The sequence below is a fragment of the Arvicola amphibius genome, chromosome 2 (genome assembly GCF_903992535.2).
Source record: "Arvicola amphibius chromosome 2, mArvAmp1.2, whole genome shotgun sequence".
NCBI classification, from domain to species: Eukaryota; Metazoa; Chordata; class Mammalia; order Rodentia; family Cricetidae; genus Arvicola; species Arvicola amphibius.
This window is the reverse complement of record NC_052048.2, coordinates 179,194,068-179,209,849: the sequence shown is the minus strand read 5'-3', so window position 1 is coordinate 179,209,849 and position 15,782 is coordinate 179,194,068. Positions and strand designations below refer to the sequence as shown.

Genomic DNA, 15,782 nt, shown 5'->3' with positions numbered 1-15,782 from the left:
GATATAAGCTGAGAAAGACACGGAGCAGGGCCAGTATGGGGGTCACCTTGTGAAGGAAACCTCCTAGGGCTCATCACGGTTACAAGTGCTCATAACACCTTGAAGGAGTTTCCCTCCTTAAATACCACATTGACACCTCACCCTCCTTACCTTGTCCCTGTCCTGGACTCTCTTCTCCATCCCCCTAGTCTAGTTCCTCCTGCTGCTGGCTTCAGCCCTGCAGCCCAGGGACTTGGTGTAACCTGGGCCAGCAACTGCAATGCCACTTGACTTGCAAGTGACACCCTGTCTTCGCAGTTGCCTCCTCTCTTCTTCCTGCTACCGACAACCCCAAAGCGCATGGTAGAAGGTGAAAAAGTGGCCATGTTAGGGGCGCAGAGACCTCTCCCTTCCTCATTAGGAAACTACACAGCTCTCCTCCGGCGGGGGACTCGGAGGTCTGGTGCATAAAATGTCAAATTGCAGAAATTAAAAATGTAAATGCTGGCATCTAATTAACCAGTTGACAGCAGTGCACAGCTGCAAGTGACAGTGACTGATTGCCTTCTGCCAGCCTCTCTCTCCCAGCGACCTCCGCCCCCCTCCTCTCTCTCCTAACCCCCAGAGAGCACAGGCCATCAGGGAAGAGCGACTGTTCAGAGGAACGCTCCATCCCTGCTGGCGAGGCACAAGGCAAGCTGGAGCTCTGTGCCAGGAGTGGAGAACAGAGTAGACGCTCTGGGCGGAAGCCCTCTGACCTTTGGTTCTTCTCTAGTCCTCCATGTCCTTCCCTCTGTGCCCCGGCCGAGGGCTCTCCGTGGCTGTGACACTGAATCCAAGATGGGATGCTACTATGCTCCCCGGGTGGTCACAGAATCGACTCTCACTGCTTGGAGCTCCCGCGTCTCCTCAGATTCTCTCTAGAGATTCCAGTTCCTCTCTGTTTCCCACCCCTCACAGATATTACTCAGACATCGGGAAGATGCCAGCGATCAGTGACCAGGACATGAATGCATACCTGGCCGAGCAGTCGCGGATGCACATGAACGAGTTCAACACGATGAGCGCACTCTCCGAGATCTTCTCTTATGTGGGCAAATACAGTGAAGAGGTAAGCTTTGCCCTGCCCTGCCAGGGCCTGTAGAAGCAGAGATGTGGGGCGTGTCTGAATGCTTCATGTACAAAAACAGCTCCACAGATGCCCCCCTGATACCTCTATTAGGGAAATTCTACCAGCCAGACCTAGACTGTGGGATAGAAATGGGCAATGAGGATGATCCAGTCCTTTCATCTGCACCAGCTCCTAATATTGGATATAGAAATATGTTTTTTTATTCCTCTCTACCCCTTACCCTGGGACTGAACCCAAAACCTTCCACATGCTAGGCAAGAGTTCTACCACTATTTGAGATAGCCTCCATTAATTAGCCAGGCTAATCTTGAGTTTATTTGGCACCCCCAGGCCTCAGCCTGACCTTGAACTTGCCTCCTGCCTCAGCCTTCCAGAGTTTCTAGGAATACAGCGTGCCCCACCAGCCCTAGCTTATTCTTTCTCCATTATTGCCTTCAAATTCTTTTCATTTTTCCTCTCTGATCTAATTCTCTTTGAGCAAGGATTTCATCGCCCTTATTGATGACATAGTGTATTACGGCATCCCGTGGAGTTGAACAGACCAGAGCAGAATAGAAACAGAATGGAAAGGAATGGGAGTGAACAAAACCAGAATAGGATAGGGTGGAAAGCATGTATTTTTCATTCTTGGACCTGGGTAACGGCCACTACCGATTCTGCCTTCATTCTGGTTAACATAAAAGCACTATGGGAGTTGCTTAGCCGTGCAGACACAGACTTACGTGGTTTGGGAATCTAGAGTCCCTGCCTCCAAACACACAATAGCAGCCTTCTTGGAGTAGAAGGTAATACCAAGAGCTGAAGCCAGTGCCCAGGCTCTCTTATTCCTTACAGCCTTGTCACCCAGAGAAGTTCAAGAACCCTGTTACCAGACCCCAGCAGGTCAAGAGCCCAGTGTACTACAGGCCCTGAACAACATATTGTATGGCTCTAATGTTAACAGAAAGTGGTGGTGAGTCTCTTACGGGAGGGACCGCTACCATCAGTCTCCAGAGCAGTTATGGTCCAGGGCAAAAGTGTTCCTGTTTGTGGCAGTCAAGCTAATAAGGCTGTGTCTTCTGCTTTGTCTTGGAAAGAACCATCCCTTCCCCTACCAAAACACTTGTCTACTTTTAGTATTATAGCAGTACAGGACAAGTCCTAGCCATCTCAGTAGGCAATTCTAGCATTATATCCCCAGTTAAATATGCATTAATTAGTCATAAAATCCGAAGCCCACAGAGCCTCCAGGCTGCTTTGGCCACTGTTCTTTGTCCTCATCCCTGCCCTTCAGACCAGAGAACATCCCACCCCGCTCATTTGGTGCCCCCTGTCGAGCAGGCATTGTGCCTAGGGTGCTCATATGTGTGACCTGGCCTTATCCACTGAATCCAAGCAAAGCAGAGGTAGACTCCAGAGAAGCAAGCATGATCCATCAGAAAGATCATGCTTCACCTCAGGTCACCATGCTGGCAACAGGCAGAGCCATGACTCAATCTGGCTTGTCTTGAGTCTCTGGGAAATCCCAAAAACATTTCCACAAACACGACAGTCACCCATCATTGTCCTGTATCAATCACCTGGCCTTAGAAACAGGTTTGGGTGACCTTAGCCACTATGTGCCAATTACAGACTAGGGATGGAAAGTGTGTTCAACTTACAACCTCATTCCTTTAGGGACATTTGGCTTTTAACAGACAAAGTTAAGTCAACTGGCTTTCTAAATGTGGATATTTGGGCTTCAAGGAGCCACCGAGGAAGCTCTTCCTCATATTGAAAGGAAAGGTAGGACTTGCTATCATATTGAAAGGAAAGGTAGGACTTGCTAATATCAGAAAAGCACATTCTGGCCCCCAGCACCCCACTTTTGCACTGTCTATGGAACCCCCCAGATGCCATTGAGACTGTAGGTGACCGTGGCTTCTCTGTATAGGCATCCTCAGCAAATTTCTCCTCCTGCCGGCTGTCTCTCACAGACAATGGAATGCACACATTATCCAGACGTGGGGGAGGATGTGTTGGTGTTCTGTGCTGCTGGTGTCACGGGTGTCCATATGCCTCCCAACTCCCCTACCCGTGTCACTCAGGCTGCTAGCTTACACAGCACTGACAGTAGCAGCAGGTACACCGATGTCCTGGCAACATCCATGCTGTCGTTGTGTACCCTAGAAATACGGGTACACATGCCCAGACTAGTAATCTTCCATTTTCATCTTTCCGCAGATCCTTGGACCCCTGGACCGTGACGATCAGTGCGGAAAGCAGAAACTGGCTTACAAACTAGAACAAGTCATAACCCTCATGAGCTTAGACAGCTGAGAACTGTCCTTCCAGGGCCATCCTGGAGGGAGGGACACACCAAGCCGTGCCTCAGTCTAGATATCATCTTTACCAAGTGCAGGTTCCGACAGGCATCAGCAGCAGCAACCCCCGAGCAGCGCCGTCTCTCCTTTCGTTTCTCTCCCTCTTCTTGTCTCTCCCTCTTTCCGGAGTCCCACCTCTTTTAGTTGCTCTGCCAGTGTGATTGGACCACGTCACTGATCCCTCAGTCAGTCCAGGGATGGCCAGGCCCATGGTGAGAGACCAGACCAGAAGATGTCAAAGAAGCTCTCCCTCCCGGCTGCTCCTGGCCCCATGCATCAGCAGCAGGGCTCAAATAAGGATGAGGAGCTGAGGGAGGAGAACTTTCCTATGCTGCTACTTCACCTTCTGCGTTGAGAATCCCCACCGTGGTCCAAAACCTGGCTTCGGGAAGCAACTGTGAGCTCAGTATTATCTGAAGTAGGAGGCATCACTTGGCTCTCCCTGTCCACACACTCAACAAGAGGCCAGGCAGTGGCCTGGGTGCTTTGTAACTGTGGGAAAAAGGCCTTGCCTCCTACAGATGTTGGAGTAGGGACCAGTGGAAGTTTAAGGATGCTCTCTCAGGGGCCACTGCCTACCTGTTTGGTGTCCAGCAGCCTTCCATCCCCTTCCAATATCCTTGGAAGCCTTCCAAGTATCCATCCAGACCTTTCTCCCCTTCCTTTGAAAAGTCAGACAGGAGAAAGCTAACAGTTCCATTCCACCATGGAGATGCTCCCCTACATCATCTAATCTGGTTCCTAATAGCAGAAATGTAACATGGAGAGAGAGAGAGAGAGAGAGAGAGAGAGAGAGAGAGAGAGAGAGAGAGAGAGAGAGAGAGAGAGAGAGAGAGAGAGAGAGAGAGAAAAGAAGAAAGAGAGTATCATCTATGCCAGAAGCAACATTTATTGTTCTCTATTCACCTCCAAGTTCAAATGCATCCTGACCGTCGTCAGGGATCCATTGCCAGAGCCTCATGCGTTGTCTAGAGAAGGCATCTCCCATGCTCCTTTGTCACCATCGTCAAAGCTCACAGTGAAATGCAGAGTGCATCTAGGAGATTCTACCTCCGGCCGTCTCCAAGGCTCCATCCCCACTGTCATTGAGAATGCCATAGAAGGCCAGGGCAGACAACCCAGCCCCTGTCCCTCCTGCAGAATCTGGTGCCATTGCTATGCAGATGACTTTGTCACTGGACGGTCCAGACCTCTGTGGGAATTGTTGTTTCATCAACATATCAGCTGTCTCTTCAGTGGCTCGTCTTCCTCATCTCTTCTGACGTCATCACTGGACGAAACATACTTAGGCACAGCCTCTCCAAGACAAAGCAAGATGCCAGCCAGCCAGCCTCAGATACCAGCTTGTGCTTGGAAGGGACTGGAGAGCCAAGTGAGGGACCTGGTTGGGTACAGAGAAAAGTGCACGCCACGAACCACGGCCTTGGCATTTATCTTTCCATTGTACTTTTCCATCTATGGATATGCCATTTTGTGTTAGCCAGTCAGGCAAACGTATGCTCAGAAATGTAACACGTGGTTATGACAAGAAGTGGTCTCCTGGTGGGTTCCCTAGTGGGTCTTGGGGACCTACAATCTTGAAGGGATCTTAGATAGCGAATGGTCGAGTCTCTATCATAAGCACGAATCTCTTTTGGCAGCTCGGGCTTGTTGTCCACCACTCATGGAGACAAAGAGAGGCATTGGAGAAGGTGGTGTTAATAGCATTCTACATTCTTGCCTTCCTTCATGCTCCATGCATAATGTCATTTCTTCCCATCACTCAAAAGGAGTCTCACATGGAGAAGGAGCTATATCATGTCAAGCCAAGTCCGTGTAATATCCTGCAACCTTTAAGGACATGAGCCCCTTTGCATATGAGAAAGCAAGGTTGAGGGAGGCACTTAAGAATTTGCAGGAAGCATGGGAAGGCTTTTTTGTCCCATGTTGGAGGATGCTGAGATGGTCTCCCTCTCTGTCCCCTGGCTCATCCGTCCACCACTCAGTGTCAGCCTAACACTGAGTGTTAATGTCTGTGGCAAGAGCATTCTTCTGTCCATAGGAAATCAGGATGTCACCTGCCTGTCAAAGAGTGAACTTTGGCAACCCAGAGCAGGAGGCACCATGTGGTTTAGCTGTGGACAAAATGGCAAAGACACACCAGCGTAGCAAACAGGAAGAGAAGCCCAGGGAAACGTGCACTGGAAGTGGGGAAAGGTGATGAAAAGAAAAAAGAGAAACAAACAAACAAACCCACCAGAGGTTTTTGTCAAATCAAGTGCCAGGTGGAGACATGCGGAATTCTATCGCTGATTATTGTTCTTCCTCCATGAAGTCAAGGGACCTGGCAGGCTTTGAGGTGCATGTGGGAGCAGCTGAGGGTGCACCTCAGCTGAGAAGGGATTTGTTTTTTTGCACATAAGAAAGGTTGGGGAGGACAGAGACATGAATATATTTAACACAGGTTTGCCGGATGGACGCTATGTGTGTGTGTGTGAGTAGGTGCATGGGTGAGTGTGCTTTGATTTGTAAGTTTTGCACAGTTCGAGAAAAATGAGCAAGCAGCAAAAAGAGACTGTTACCATGGCTTTGCTGATGCTTTTTTTCTGGATGATTTCACTGTTGTTATTATTATTTTGTCGGTACAGAATTTTTTTTCCTTGCTTTTGTTAACAAGCAAAATTTCAAACGCCTCAGAGACATACACTTACCAGGAAGAAAGAGGCGCGGACAACCTCACCTGCATTTCCTGGGTCTCCTCGTTTCTCTTGAGGGGGACATTTTTCGGCAGATAATTTTACTTTAATTGGCAATGTGGGTTCTTCCTGGCACTTCATAGGCATTCCCTGTGGCCTGCTTGAGGACTCAGAAGTCAAGCCAATCTTACCTGTAAAAATCTTTCCTTTTGCTGTTTGTTTGTTTTCCATTTGTTTTTTATTGCAAGTGTGATACATTTAAAAGCAAGGCTAGGCAACATTGTCCAAAATCCGTCAAATCCTCCCAGATATTCCTTCCCAACACCCCCTTGGGAGCTCCCAAAGAACGAAGGCAAAGAATCTAGGACATGTGACAGAGTGGTGGCTAGCCTTCTGTCCAGAGTTCACATGTGGGGTGTTGCGGATCTGTCGAAGGTAGAACCTTTATTTATCTCTTGGAGTTTGTTCAGAGGGTATGTGTGGGGGAACAGGTATTCTCTCATCCCTGCATCCTCCTGCTCCTGACCCCACTGGTCAAAATGGTACTGATCACACATCCCGAATGACTGACCACGTGAGGATTTGAATCTTGATGGGAGAAGACTAGCAGGGAGTAGGAGAAACCTGGGAAGGGTATCTACAGCAGGCTGGTTACTTCTCTGTGGCATATGTCTCTCTAGGTGTGGGCGTGGTCTGGTCATGTCTTCATCCTTCCCTGTAAGGAGACACTGTAATGTTTCTTAGTGCCATGAAGTTGTTAGCTTTTGTGTCAGTAACTTCCTCAGGAAAATACTTTCTTGCCTTCTTCTTTCAATACAGTTTTAAACTTGGGGACAGAGAATAAACACAGACTCCCCTCCCCCTAGACCAAGGTACTTTGCAACCCTGTGCAACATGGCATGGCCAGAGCCAGCCCCTGGAGCCTCCATGTTGGGAGTCCACAGCCCTGGAGTGAGCTCAGGATGGGTGCCAGAGTGGGGACACATCGGGAAAGAGAAATGCTTTGAATGAATCCCACAGCTCAAGGCAGTTATCGAGCATGATTTGAAAGAAGCAGGAGTTGCTAACAGACAGTGTCTTTCTGTGCTTGCAGGTTCAAGTCCTGTTTCCACTGGCTTCATGTTGATATAACGCCCAGCATATCCAATACCCTAACATTCCATCCTGGAGCCCATGGTGCTTATGTACCATCCCACACCGATCCACCCACCCCAGTATGCATGTCTGACTCCTGAGTGTGCCCTACTCTGGCAGCTAGCTTCCTCCCCGTTCTTCCTCGACCCTCCCTGAGGCCAAGCACTAATTCCATACAGGAGTTATTCAGTTCATTAGGAGTCAGTGCTGTCCCACCCAAGCTTTGGCTGCTTCCCCCTGACTGATAGGGTCTCCTCTCCTCTAGCCAATGCCCTGCGGGCCCTCCATTAGAGGAAATGGCATCCCAAATGATCTCTAAGATGCAAGCTGGTGACCCTGGGTGTTGCTACTGTGGTCCATCCTGGCCTAAGCACCTCTCATTTTGACATAAGTAAGAGAACCTCCTTTCTGTCTTCGACCCTAGCACTCTCTGCCTTTGGCTTCACCAGACAGCAAGCAAATGCTTCATCTTGAGAGAGGCCAGTGCTCCTGTAATCAGGAATAAATCCTCCCTCTTCTCACAGAGAGCCCCAGAAGCCAGGAGATGACTGGCATGGAGAGGTACCAGCAGGTGGGGAGACTCAGAGGTACTCAGCTTATGTCCCTTCCAAGGGCAGCACTGAGTGACAGTTCCGGCAAGCTCCTAACGGGAGCAGGGGCATTTCTGTGAATGAACCGAGGTGACCGTGTCCAGGTAGCTAGCTGTCCTGGCTCTTCTGTGGCCTTTCCTCCATGTTCCTCACCCACATCCAGGGCCTCCACACATCCTTTCAAGACAGGGGAACCCTGACTTCATAGCCCTTCCCTTTGGAAAATAAAAGATACGGGATATTTGGTTGGGGTTTTGTAGTTCATTAGTTTTTTTGCTGCTTATCTTAAGAACTTGAAAGTAATGAGGGAGCCTGGCTGTGGATGTGAAATGATTAAGAGGAAGAGTTAAGCAGAATATTAAATTCTTCCAGTGACTTCTAAGCAGATGAGGCGATCTTAAAGGCAAGCGTGAGAACCGCCCCTCCATTAGCAAAGAAAAGTGTTCAGAAATTCCTCCATGTGAGCCGTAAACATGCCAGGAGAAGGATCCTCGTGGCTGCTAATACCCTCACGCTTCCCCTGACCTTTCGATAAACAGAGCCCACTCCTCCGTCTCTGGCGGATTCACATTCTGCATGGAACCAGCTCAAGCTTCATTCTTATAAGTGGGCGGTTGGGGTACCATTCCAGACGATGGTAAAGAGCCAATTCCCCAAAGAGGCTGGGACCTTGTAAGCTTCTCCTGGTGCTCTGAGTGGGGTCACACCATTCCTCCCCATTTAAAAAGCAGTCACTGCGGGGAATGTTTTCAATATTAGGAGAGACTTTCTGTTTTACTACAAATCATTGCTCTTTAGTAATATTGCTTTTTATTAGATGGGGCGTCCAAGTTTAAAAAAATATTTAAGACTTTCGGTTGTAAAGGCAGAACATCTTCATTGGCGTCCTGTTGGAATTCTTTGAGTAGACTGACAGTTATCAGAAAGCTGAGCAGAACAAACAGTTCCCGAGGAGTGAACAGAACGTCCTGTTCTAGCTCCTAGAAGAGATGACGAGGGCTCTAAGCAGTGGGGTCTTTGGTTGGGGAGTCTCACATCCTTCCTCTCTCTTCCCTCCTCCCTCCTCCCTCCTCTCTCCTACCTCCTCCCTCTTCCTTCCTCCCTCCTCCTGGGCTCCTGTCTCATCCTGGCTCTCTGGGCTGTCTCTGGAATTGATGAATCCTTTATATTGTTTTCTTGGCTTCCTTTAAACTGCACTGAAGCTCAGTTTGGAGGGACCCATGTTCCCCCTCCCCAATAACGCAAAAGCAAGTAGGCAGTCATTCAGCCAGTTTCTGCCTCTCTGCCCATTTCTTTTGTTGGTATCTTTAAACTTAAGACTCAAGCACATGTTGGAAGGGCTCCCTTATGAGAGTAGAGTTCAAAACAGCAGAGGGTACAGTTCAACAGCACCCCCAAAGACACTCTGAAGCAGAGAACACTTCAGCAAGCAGGACTGAGGAAGGATCCTGTGCAGAGATCAGTTCCATTGGAGCAAGAGGCGAAGATGAGCTATGTGTCCTCTTCTATCTTCCTGTTCCTTCCTGGCATCTTGTCAGCTTGAGGACTTAGGAAACCTTCTATTCTTTAAAATGAAAAGCTAGTTTACCTCAAAGAATCTTGTTTCCGTTTGGAAACCAATGACATGGCTTGAGAATGAATGATCCTCCCCACATCCCTCCTGGCCTGGGCCTGTCCTTGGGGCATGTGATCCTAGCTTAGTCCTAGGTTGGCTGCCCTGAGAAGGAACCAGGTCCCCAGGCCTAAACTGGGAAGGAAGGACTGGATGCAGCCTTCCTCCCCACTTAGCCCATAGGAAACAGCCTCTTCCAGCAGGGTCCTGTGGAGTTACCATAGCAACCGGCAACTCCAAGTACCACAAAAGACAATGACTCCAAGAACTGAGATGTGGGAGAGAGCAGGGGTTCTGGCCTGGTCAGAGTACCCAGAATTAAGCCCCTGACGCTAGGAGGGCAAAAAAAGGGGGAGAAATAGAAATGGATCCACGATTGGGTTAAACAGCTGCAGGGGCCGAGCAAGTTTGAGCGAGAGGCCACTGAAAGCAGCGGGACAGATCACTTCTGTTCTCCTCACCACTTGCCCCTTCCTGGCGTGAGCCACTTCTGTTCCAAAACACTCACCTTTAATACCGACCCTTCGAAAGAAAAAAGCAAAATGTATCTTTAGACAACAGTGTTACCCTGAGCCTCAAGGCCAGGTGGATGGGGTCTCTGAAAAAAAAAATAAGGGTCTTCTGGTTTTGATTTTTAAAGAAGAGTATCCTAGTAAGATTTAAAAAAAAGATTTAAAAAAGTTTTTAAAAGAAAACCTATGCTATTTAAATTGGAGCCCAGTTGTAACTTGGTAAAGGCAAGCTTCTGTACCTTTGTTATAATTAATTGTATACCTGTGTATGTAAATATAAGGCATTCCTATTTTGCAGTTCAGAACAAAAAAACTATTTGTAATATAGAATAAAGTTTATTAAAAAATAATAAAAATGCAGTTTGAGATTTGGGGTCTTTATGTGACTGTGTGGGTAAGGTGGGTCGTAAGTAAGCAGTGCCCTCCTACATGATGGCACATGGCATGTCCTCTCTCCAGACACATGAAATCCACTCATCTACCTAAGACTTAGTTCTCCCTTAAGGCAGCCATCAGGCGTTTCCTCTGCATGTTTGGGAGAGTAAGCTCACTCCCATGATGCTGACAATGCTTTGCCAGGGACCTCAATCCCCAAATCCATCTTCTCACGACCTTCAGCCCTCACTCTGACCGCCAGAGTCACTTTGCAAAAGGAAATGAGTTTTGCTATTCTGCTCTTACTCTTCCTGGGAAGCCCTTCTCCAGCCTCTCCAGATGTAAGGCAGGGCCCCTGCTGGCCAGTGTAGACTTACTCACCGGGGAGGTAAGTGGTGAGGCCACCTGGCCTTAGGAAGGGGCTGGGAGGAAGCAGCCGCGGGCGTGCCTATGGCTTGACATCTTCGCCTTTCACCTCCGGGGAGTCGAACTGGAACACCACAGAACTACTAAAAAAGAAGATGAATGAGGTTGGGAGGCAGGAACCTCTAGCAGACACAGACAGCCAGGACAAGCAAGTGACACAGACGGACCTCAGCAGTGACTTTGTGAGCAGAGGGAGACACGTCTGTGGCCTCCAGTCCTGGGAGTCCGTTGCTCAGACTCAGCCAGGAAAGCAGCTAGTGTCAGGGAGGATGTCCTCTTAGTAAGCACGGAGGCTGTGTAGGAGCATCTAGATTAATGCTCCACTCCAGCCTAGCCCCGCCACATCCCTGGCGGCAGGTTTTGCCAGTGTAATCTCAAGTTTCACCAGACCCCAGCACCATGACCTTGAGCAGAAAGACACTTCTTGGTACCTTTGCTTCCTTATTCACAAAGTGAGTTCTGTTCTGACTGTGCCACGAAGCCCAGTTTAGGTAACTGATTTAGGTTTAGCTGGGTTTAGGTAACTGATTGAAAAGAGATCGGATGTTCTGCAAAAGGCCACGCAAACACACGTGGTTTTATTAGTCGTGAAAACAGCCCTGTACAAACACAAGTGGGTCAGTCCTAGAGCCCCAGTGACATTTAGAGTGGCTGCCTTAGGTCCCCATTCGAAAACAAAATAAAACAACAAAATAGTAAATATCTCACACCTTGTGAGCAAATACTATCGTTAAACTGGGACTCATAAAGGCGGCAGCCATCCCTCAGTTGAATTCACCCTGCCTTAGCTTGGTGACTCACTCAAGGAGATGCTCAGTCAACTGTGGATGAATTGAAGGAGGGAAAAGGCTGTCGAAGTACACAAAAGCAGTCAGCAACGGAAATGGCCACTGAGCGGTCTTCCCACCGTTAGCACAGGGTCCTCAGTTTCCACGATGGACCACACATCTCATAAATACTTTGCCTTTAGGATGAGAACCGCAGCTGGGCGTCGTCTGTTACGGGTCGAGAAGGGGTATTATAATCAAATTAGCAGAGGTGCTCCTGGCCTACCGGGGGGAATGGAAGCCTGGAAGAGTCCTTTTAGCACCTTGCACTTCCTCTACACCCACCTGACTTCTGTCCGAGCGAAATACCTTCCTCAACTATAGAGGCATAAACTGTAGGGCTGCTGAGAGAAGCCACTAGAACTAGGGACACGTGTGATTCTGGAGTCCTTCCTAGAGACAATTGCAAGTTTATGTGTCTGTACCACAGTTTCCACCTTCCCTCTCTGGGCGAGAAATACAATGTCCCCCTCGGATAAAGTGCATCTGGCCCACAACTTGCTTCCAGCCAGTGCGATATGAGAGCTGCATGGGATGAGCGCCTGCGGTGCTCCAGGGAGCAGCCTGCCCCACCCACCCTGACAAAGAGCCACCAGGTGATCCTGATAGAGATCCAGATTAAGTTCAAACTAAATCTTTGCTTCTCTGTGTCACTAGGATGTGACAGTTCTTGCTCCTGAGGCAAAACAAAGCCCACCCAATTGCTACTGGGAATAAGATTTACTCTGAGCAGAGCAGCTGATGAAATTAGCTCTTTGGCCTACAGAGAACAATTCTTTTGGTCAACCTGCTCCTCCAATCCCTAGATTTTAGATTTTAGGATGTTGAAATTAGATTTTAGCATTCTCTTGCATCTCTTTGGGGTTTCTCTCTCCTTTCCCTCCTCTCTCGTTCTTTTCTCTCCCTTCCCCTCTTTCCTCTCTTCTCTCCTCTCCTTGCTACCCGCTTCTTTCTTTGACAGGCTCTCACTACTTTGTTCAGGCTGGCCTCAAGCTCATTACCTTCCTGCCTCTGCCTCCCGAGTGCTGAGATTTCCAGTACTTGGCCTAAGTCTATTAAAAATCTAACATTGACTATTTGCTTGTGAGATGAGTCCATTTTTTAATGTCCCTAATTCTCCTGAACTGGGCCCGGAACAGAGTCAGACTGAAAGGAGAACAAGAAGAGAATGAAGGAGTGGCAGGAGACAACTGGCCAGGGAGACATGGGGTTTATCAGGCAAGGATGAATGCATCCAGGGCTGCAAAAATAACCTAAGTTTCCGGGCATTTTGATCCTGATCCTCAATTGGAAGTGGGGAAGCAGATGGCTTGTCTCACTCAGGGACAGAGACCTTTCTGTGCCTTCTTGTCCCAGCACTTCAGGAGCCATGGTGTAATTGTCACGTCCAAGAATCACACCAAGCACAATTGTTCACTTAAATGGCTCCGAAATAATATCAAGAAACCCCAGTCACAGGATACATGTCTCTTAAGAGTAAAGACCTCAAGTTTTGGGGGAACATGCAGTTTGCCAAAAGGCACAAGAGCGAGCTTATGAAGATGCAGGCAAGCAATGCCAAGGTCAAGAGTACCAAAGACATTAAGCACTCACCTCATCAAACTCAAGTAGAGCCCAAGATCCAAGAGGGTGGCGACCACATGCCCCACCACCTCACCTACTCCAAGCCTATGAACCAAGTTCATGCTCACATGGCCACAGATCAGTATGCTGTCCAAAGACAGAGGCCCAGGCGGACTTTTCTGGGTCAGACCAAGATGCCATCAGAGGCTCCCAAAGGTGTCCAGGCCTCCAGGAAGGTCACAGAAAAGGCTCGACACGTGAACGAGTGTAACAATTTGACTCCCCTGTCCCCAGCAGCCTTCTGAAGGTGGTTAGTATCCCGAAACTGAATGCATCTCAACAGAGTATTGGCCTCTGGCTCTTGCTGAAAGCGTGACACCTCAAGAGATGTTGCCTGGTTCTAGGAAAGGCCTGATGGTCCTCCTAAGACACCAGGGAGGCAGAACGCATCCTTATTCCCAGACTCTTCCCGGGCATGCGCTGATAAGGATCTTCCCACCCATTCCTCGTAGGAGCCATGGTCTGGGCTGCTCTCAAACCATTCCCATTACACAACCCCAAACTCCGCTAGGTCACGAGGGAGGTGCACTCAGCCCCTGCACTAGGAATACATCTTCCAGCCCAGGGCACCTCCTGTTTCCTCAATCCCAATAACCTCAGATATCCCCGAGCAGGCGGTCCTAACTGCTGCATTGTGCTTTTCATTCCTTTCCCCACTTCATTTTGTCCTCTGCGCTTTGCATTTCCACAAGCAATACAAACTTAACATGTCACCGCCGCCACCACAAAGCTACATTTGCAGCCCACCCATGCATGGACTACCACCTCCAGGATCAATTCCTGATTCTTCTTTGTCCCCTAATCATACATACTGAGTAAAGACTACAACCATAGCCTGGCTCAAATATACCCTGGACTGACCAGATCATTCTAGAACAAGTTCCCAACAACCTGTAACCCTGATAATTTTTTTGTCTTTCAAGATGAGAACAATGGCTTCTTTCTTATAGGATTGTTGCAAGTGAGGTAATGATTAGAGTACTTAAGACAGGTCCTGATGCCTTGTAACTCTGTGGCAGGTGGTAGCTTTTTCTGCTCTGGAGAACACACTCGTGAAGAAGAACCTTTACACTGGCCCTCCAGCCCCAGTTCACAGGGTAGCACTTGGCACCTAGTAGCTGTCCTGAAAACATGCTTTAAATGAACAGATAAAATTAAGCAATGGTAAAAATTTCCAACAGTATAATCTTGATCTTGCAATATAAGAATATGTCAGCTTCTCAGAGGACTTTGGAAATGATAACTTAAGATTACAAGTACCTGAGTTCCTAAACCAGCACCGGATACAAGGGCTTGTGAGCAGGTGGTCTTGAGGAAGGGAAGTGGGAAATAGAGAAGCAAAGGCAAAACCATTCAAAGTGCCCCCGCCACTACAGGCAGCAGGAACACCACTCCCCTGGAACTGTAAACACTATAGAATGCCCCTTGGGGTGGCTCTCATTCCTAACTGCCTAAAGACTGCCCAGTGGCTATTTATTTATACCTACCTATAAGTGAGCATGTTGGAATGGCTAAGTGGCTTCCCCAGCGACTCCATCAATTGGAGCCAAAGGATGGAAGGGAGATGCACTTCCTTAAAGCAGATGTTGCCAGACTACAGATGAATGGCAGCCGGTTGGTGTGGGGACAGCTGGGATAGAAAGGTAGGTTGATGGGCTGTGAGGTGGAACACAGGGTGTCTGCAACATGAGATATAATCCTTTAAACCTCTTAACTGAATCTATAAAAGCAATATTAGAGTCACTTAAATGATATTTTTCTGGTAAGAATCCCCAAATTTCTTCTACCTTTCCATTTTTCCACTGTCCCTTTTGTTCTCAATTCTTTATGGGTTCTTTAAATCTTTGTATAATAGATTTTGGTCATATTCATCCTCCTTCTGCAACTCACCCCCTCTGCCCCTTTATTGACCCCAGCAAGTTCAGCTTGTGCTGCCATGTCTTGGATGTCTGGCCATCCACGGACATGTGGTTGAACCACAGGCAGGATACTTTAAAGAGATTCTCCATTCTCCCAGCACCTATCAGTTGCCAATAGTTCCTTAGGTACAGGAGGAACTCCATGTTTAACCTTCCCTCCCCATGTTGTAATTATATCTGACTTTAAGCTTTGTGTCTTTTTTCATTATTTCTATCTCTACCTACAGCCATTGGTTTTCTTTCTTCATTTCCATAATGGGTTAAGAATTTTTTAAAGAAAAAAAATAAATGTCTATCTTTCTTTGAGAATTTCATACCCACACTCTCTCCAACTTCTCCCAGACCGTCCCCACAGACTTCCTAACTTCATATCCTCTTCCTTTTTCTTAAAACTCACTCAGTCTATAGAGCCATCCACTGAAGCATGGAACACAGACCTGAAGAAAACCAACTCTCCCTCCCCAACAACCATCAACTAATTGCCAATAGCTCTCATCTCTTCTCATCTCATCTCATGAGCCCCTCCCATCCATTCTGGAATGCTGGCTGTCTTGAACTTGCACAGTTAGCCACAGCTGCCAGGAGTTCATGAGTGCAGTAGTCCTGAAATGTCAAGAAGATGCTCTTTTGAGCATT

The 15,782-nt window shown here is 48.2% G+C and overlaps 2 protein-coding genes across 2 annotated transcripts in view; both read left to right on the top strand.

The window, feature by feature from the left end:
• Plxna4 (plexin A4) overlaps window positions 1-3,445 on the top strand; it is a 446,194-nt gene extending 442,749 nt beyond the window's left edge. The window contains exons 31-32 of the mRNA XM_038319125.1: window positions 940-1,090; window positions 3,314-3,445. Coding sequence (XP_038175053.1) covers window positions 940-1,090; window positions 3,314-3,409 — 247 coding nt within the window. The 3' untranslated portion in view covers window positions 3,410-3,445. The remainder of the gene's footprint in view (window positions 1-939; window positions 1,091-3,313) is intronic.
• Window positions 3,446-13,067: 9,622 nt separating this feature from the next.
• Window positions 13,068-13,472, top strand: LOC121677100 (60S ribosomal protein L29-like). Its single transcript, XM_042054570.1, has one exon. It carries the CDS (start codon window positions 13,068-13,070, stop codon window positions 13,470-13,472), a length of 405 nt encoding a protein of 134 aa, XP_041910504.1.
• Window positions 13,473-15,782: the final 2,310 nt, after the last annotated feature.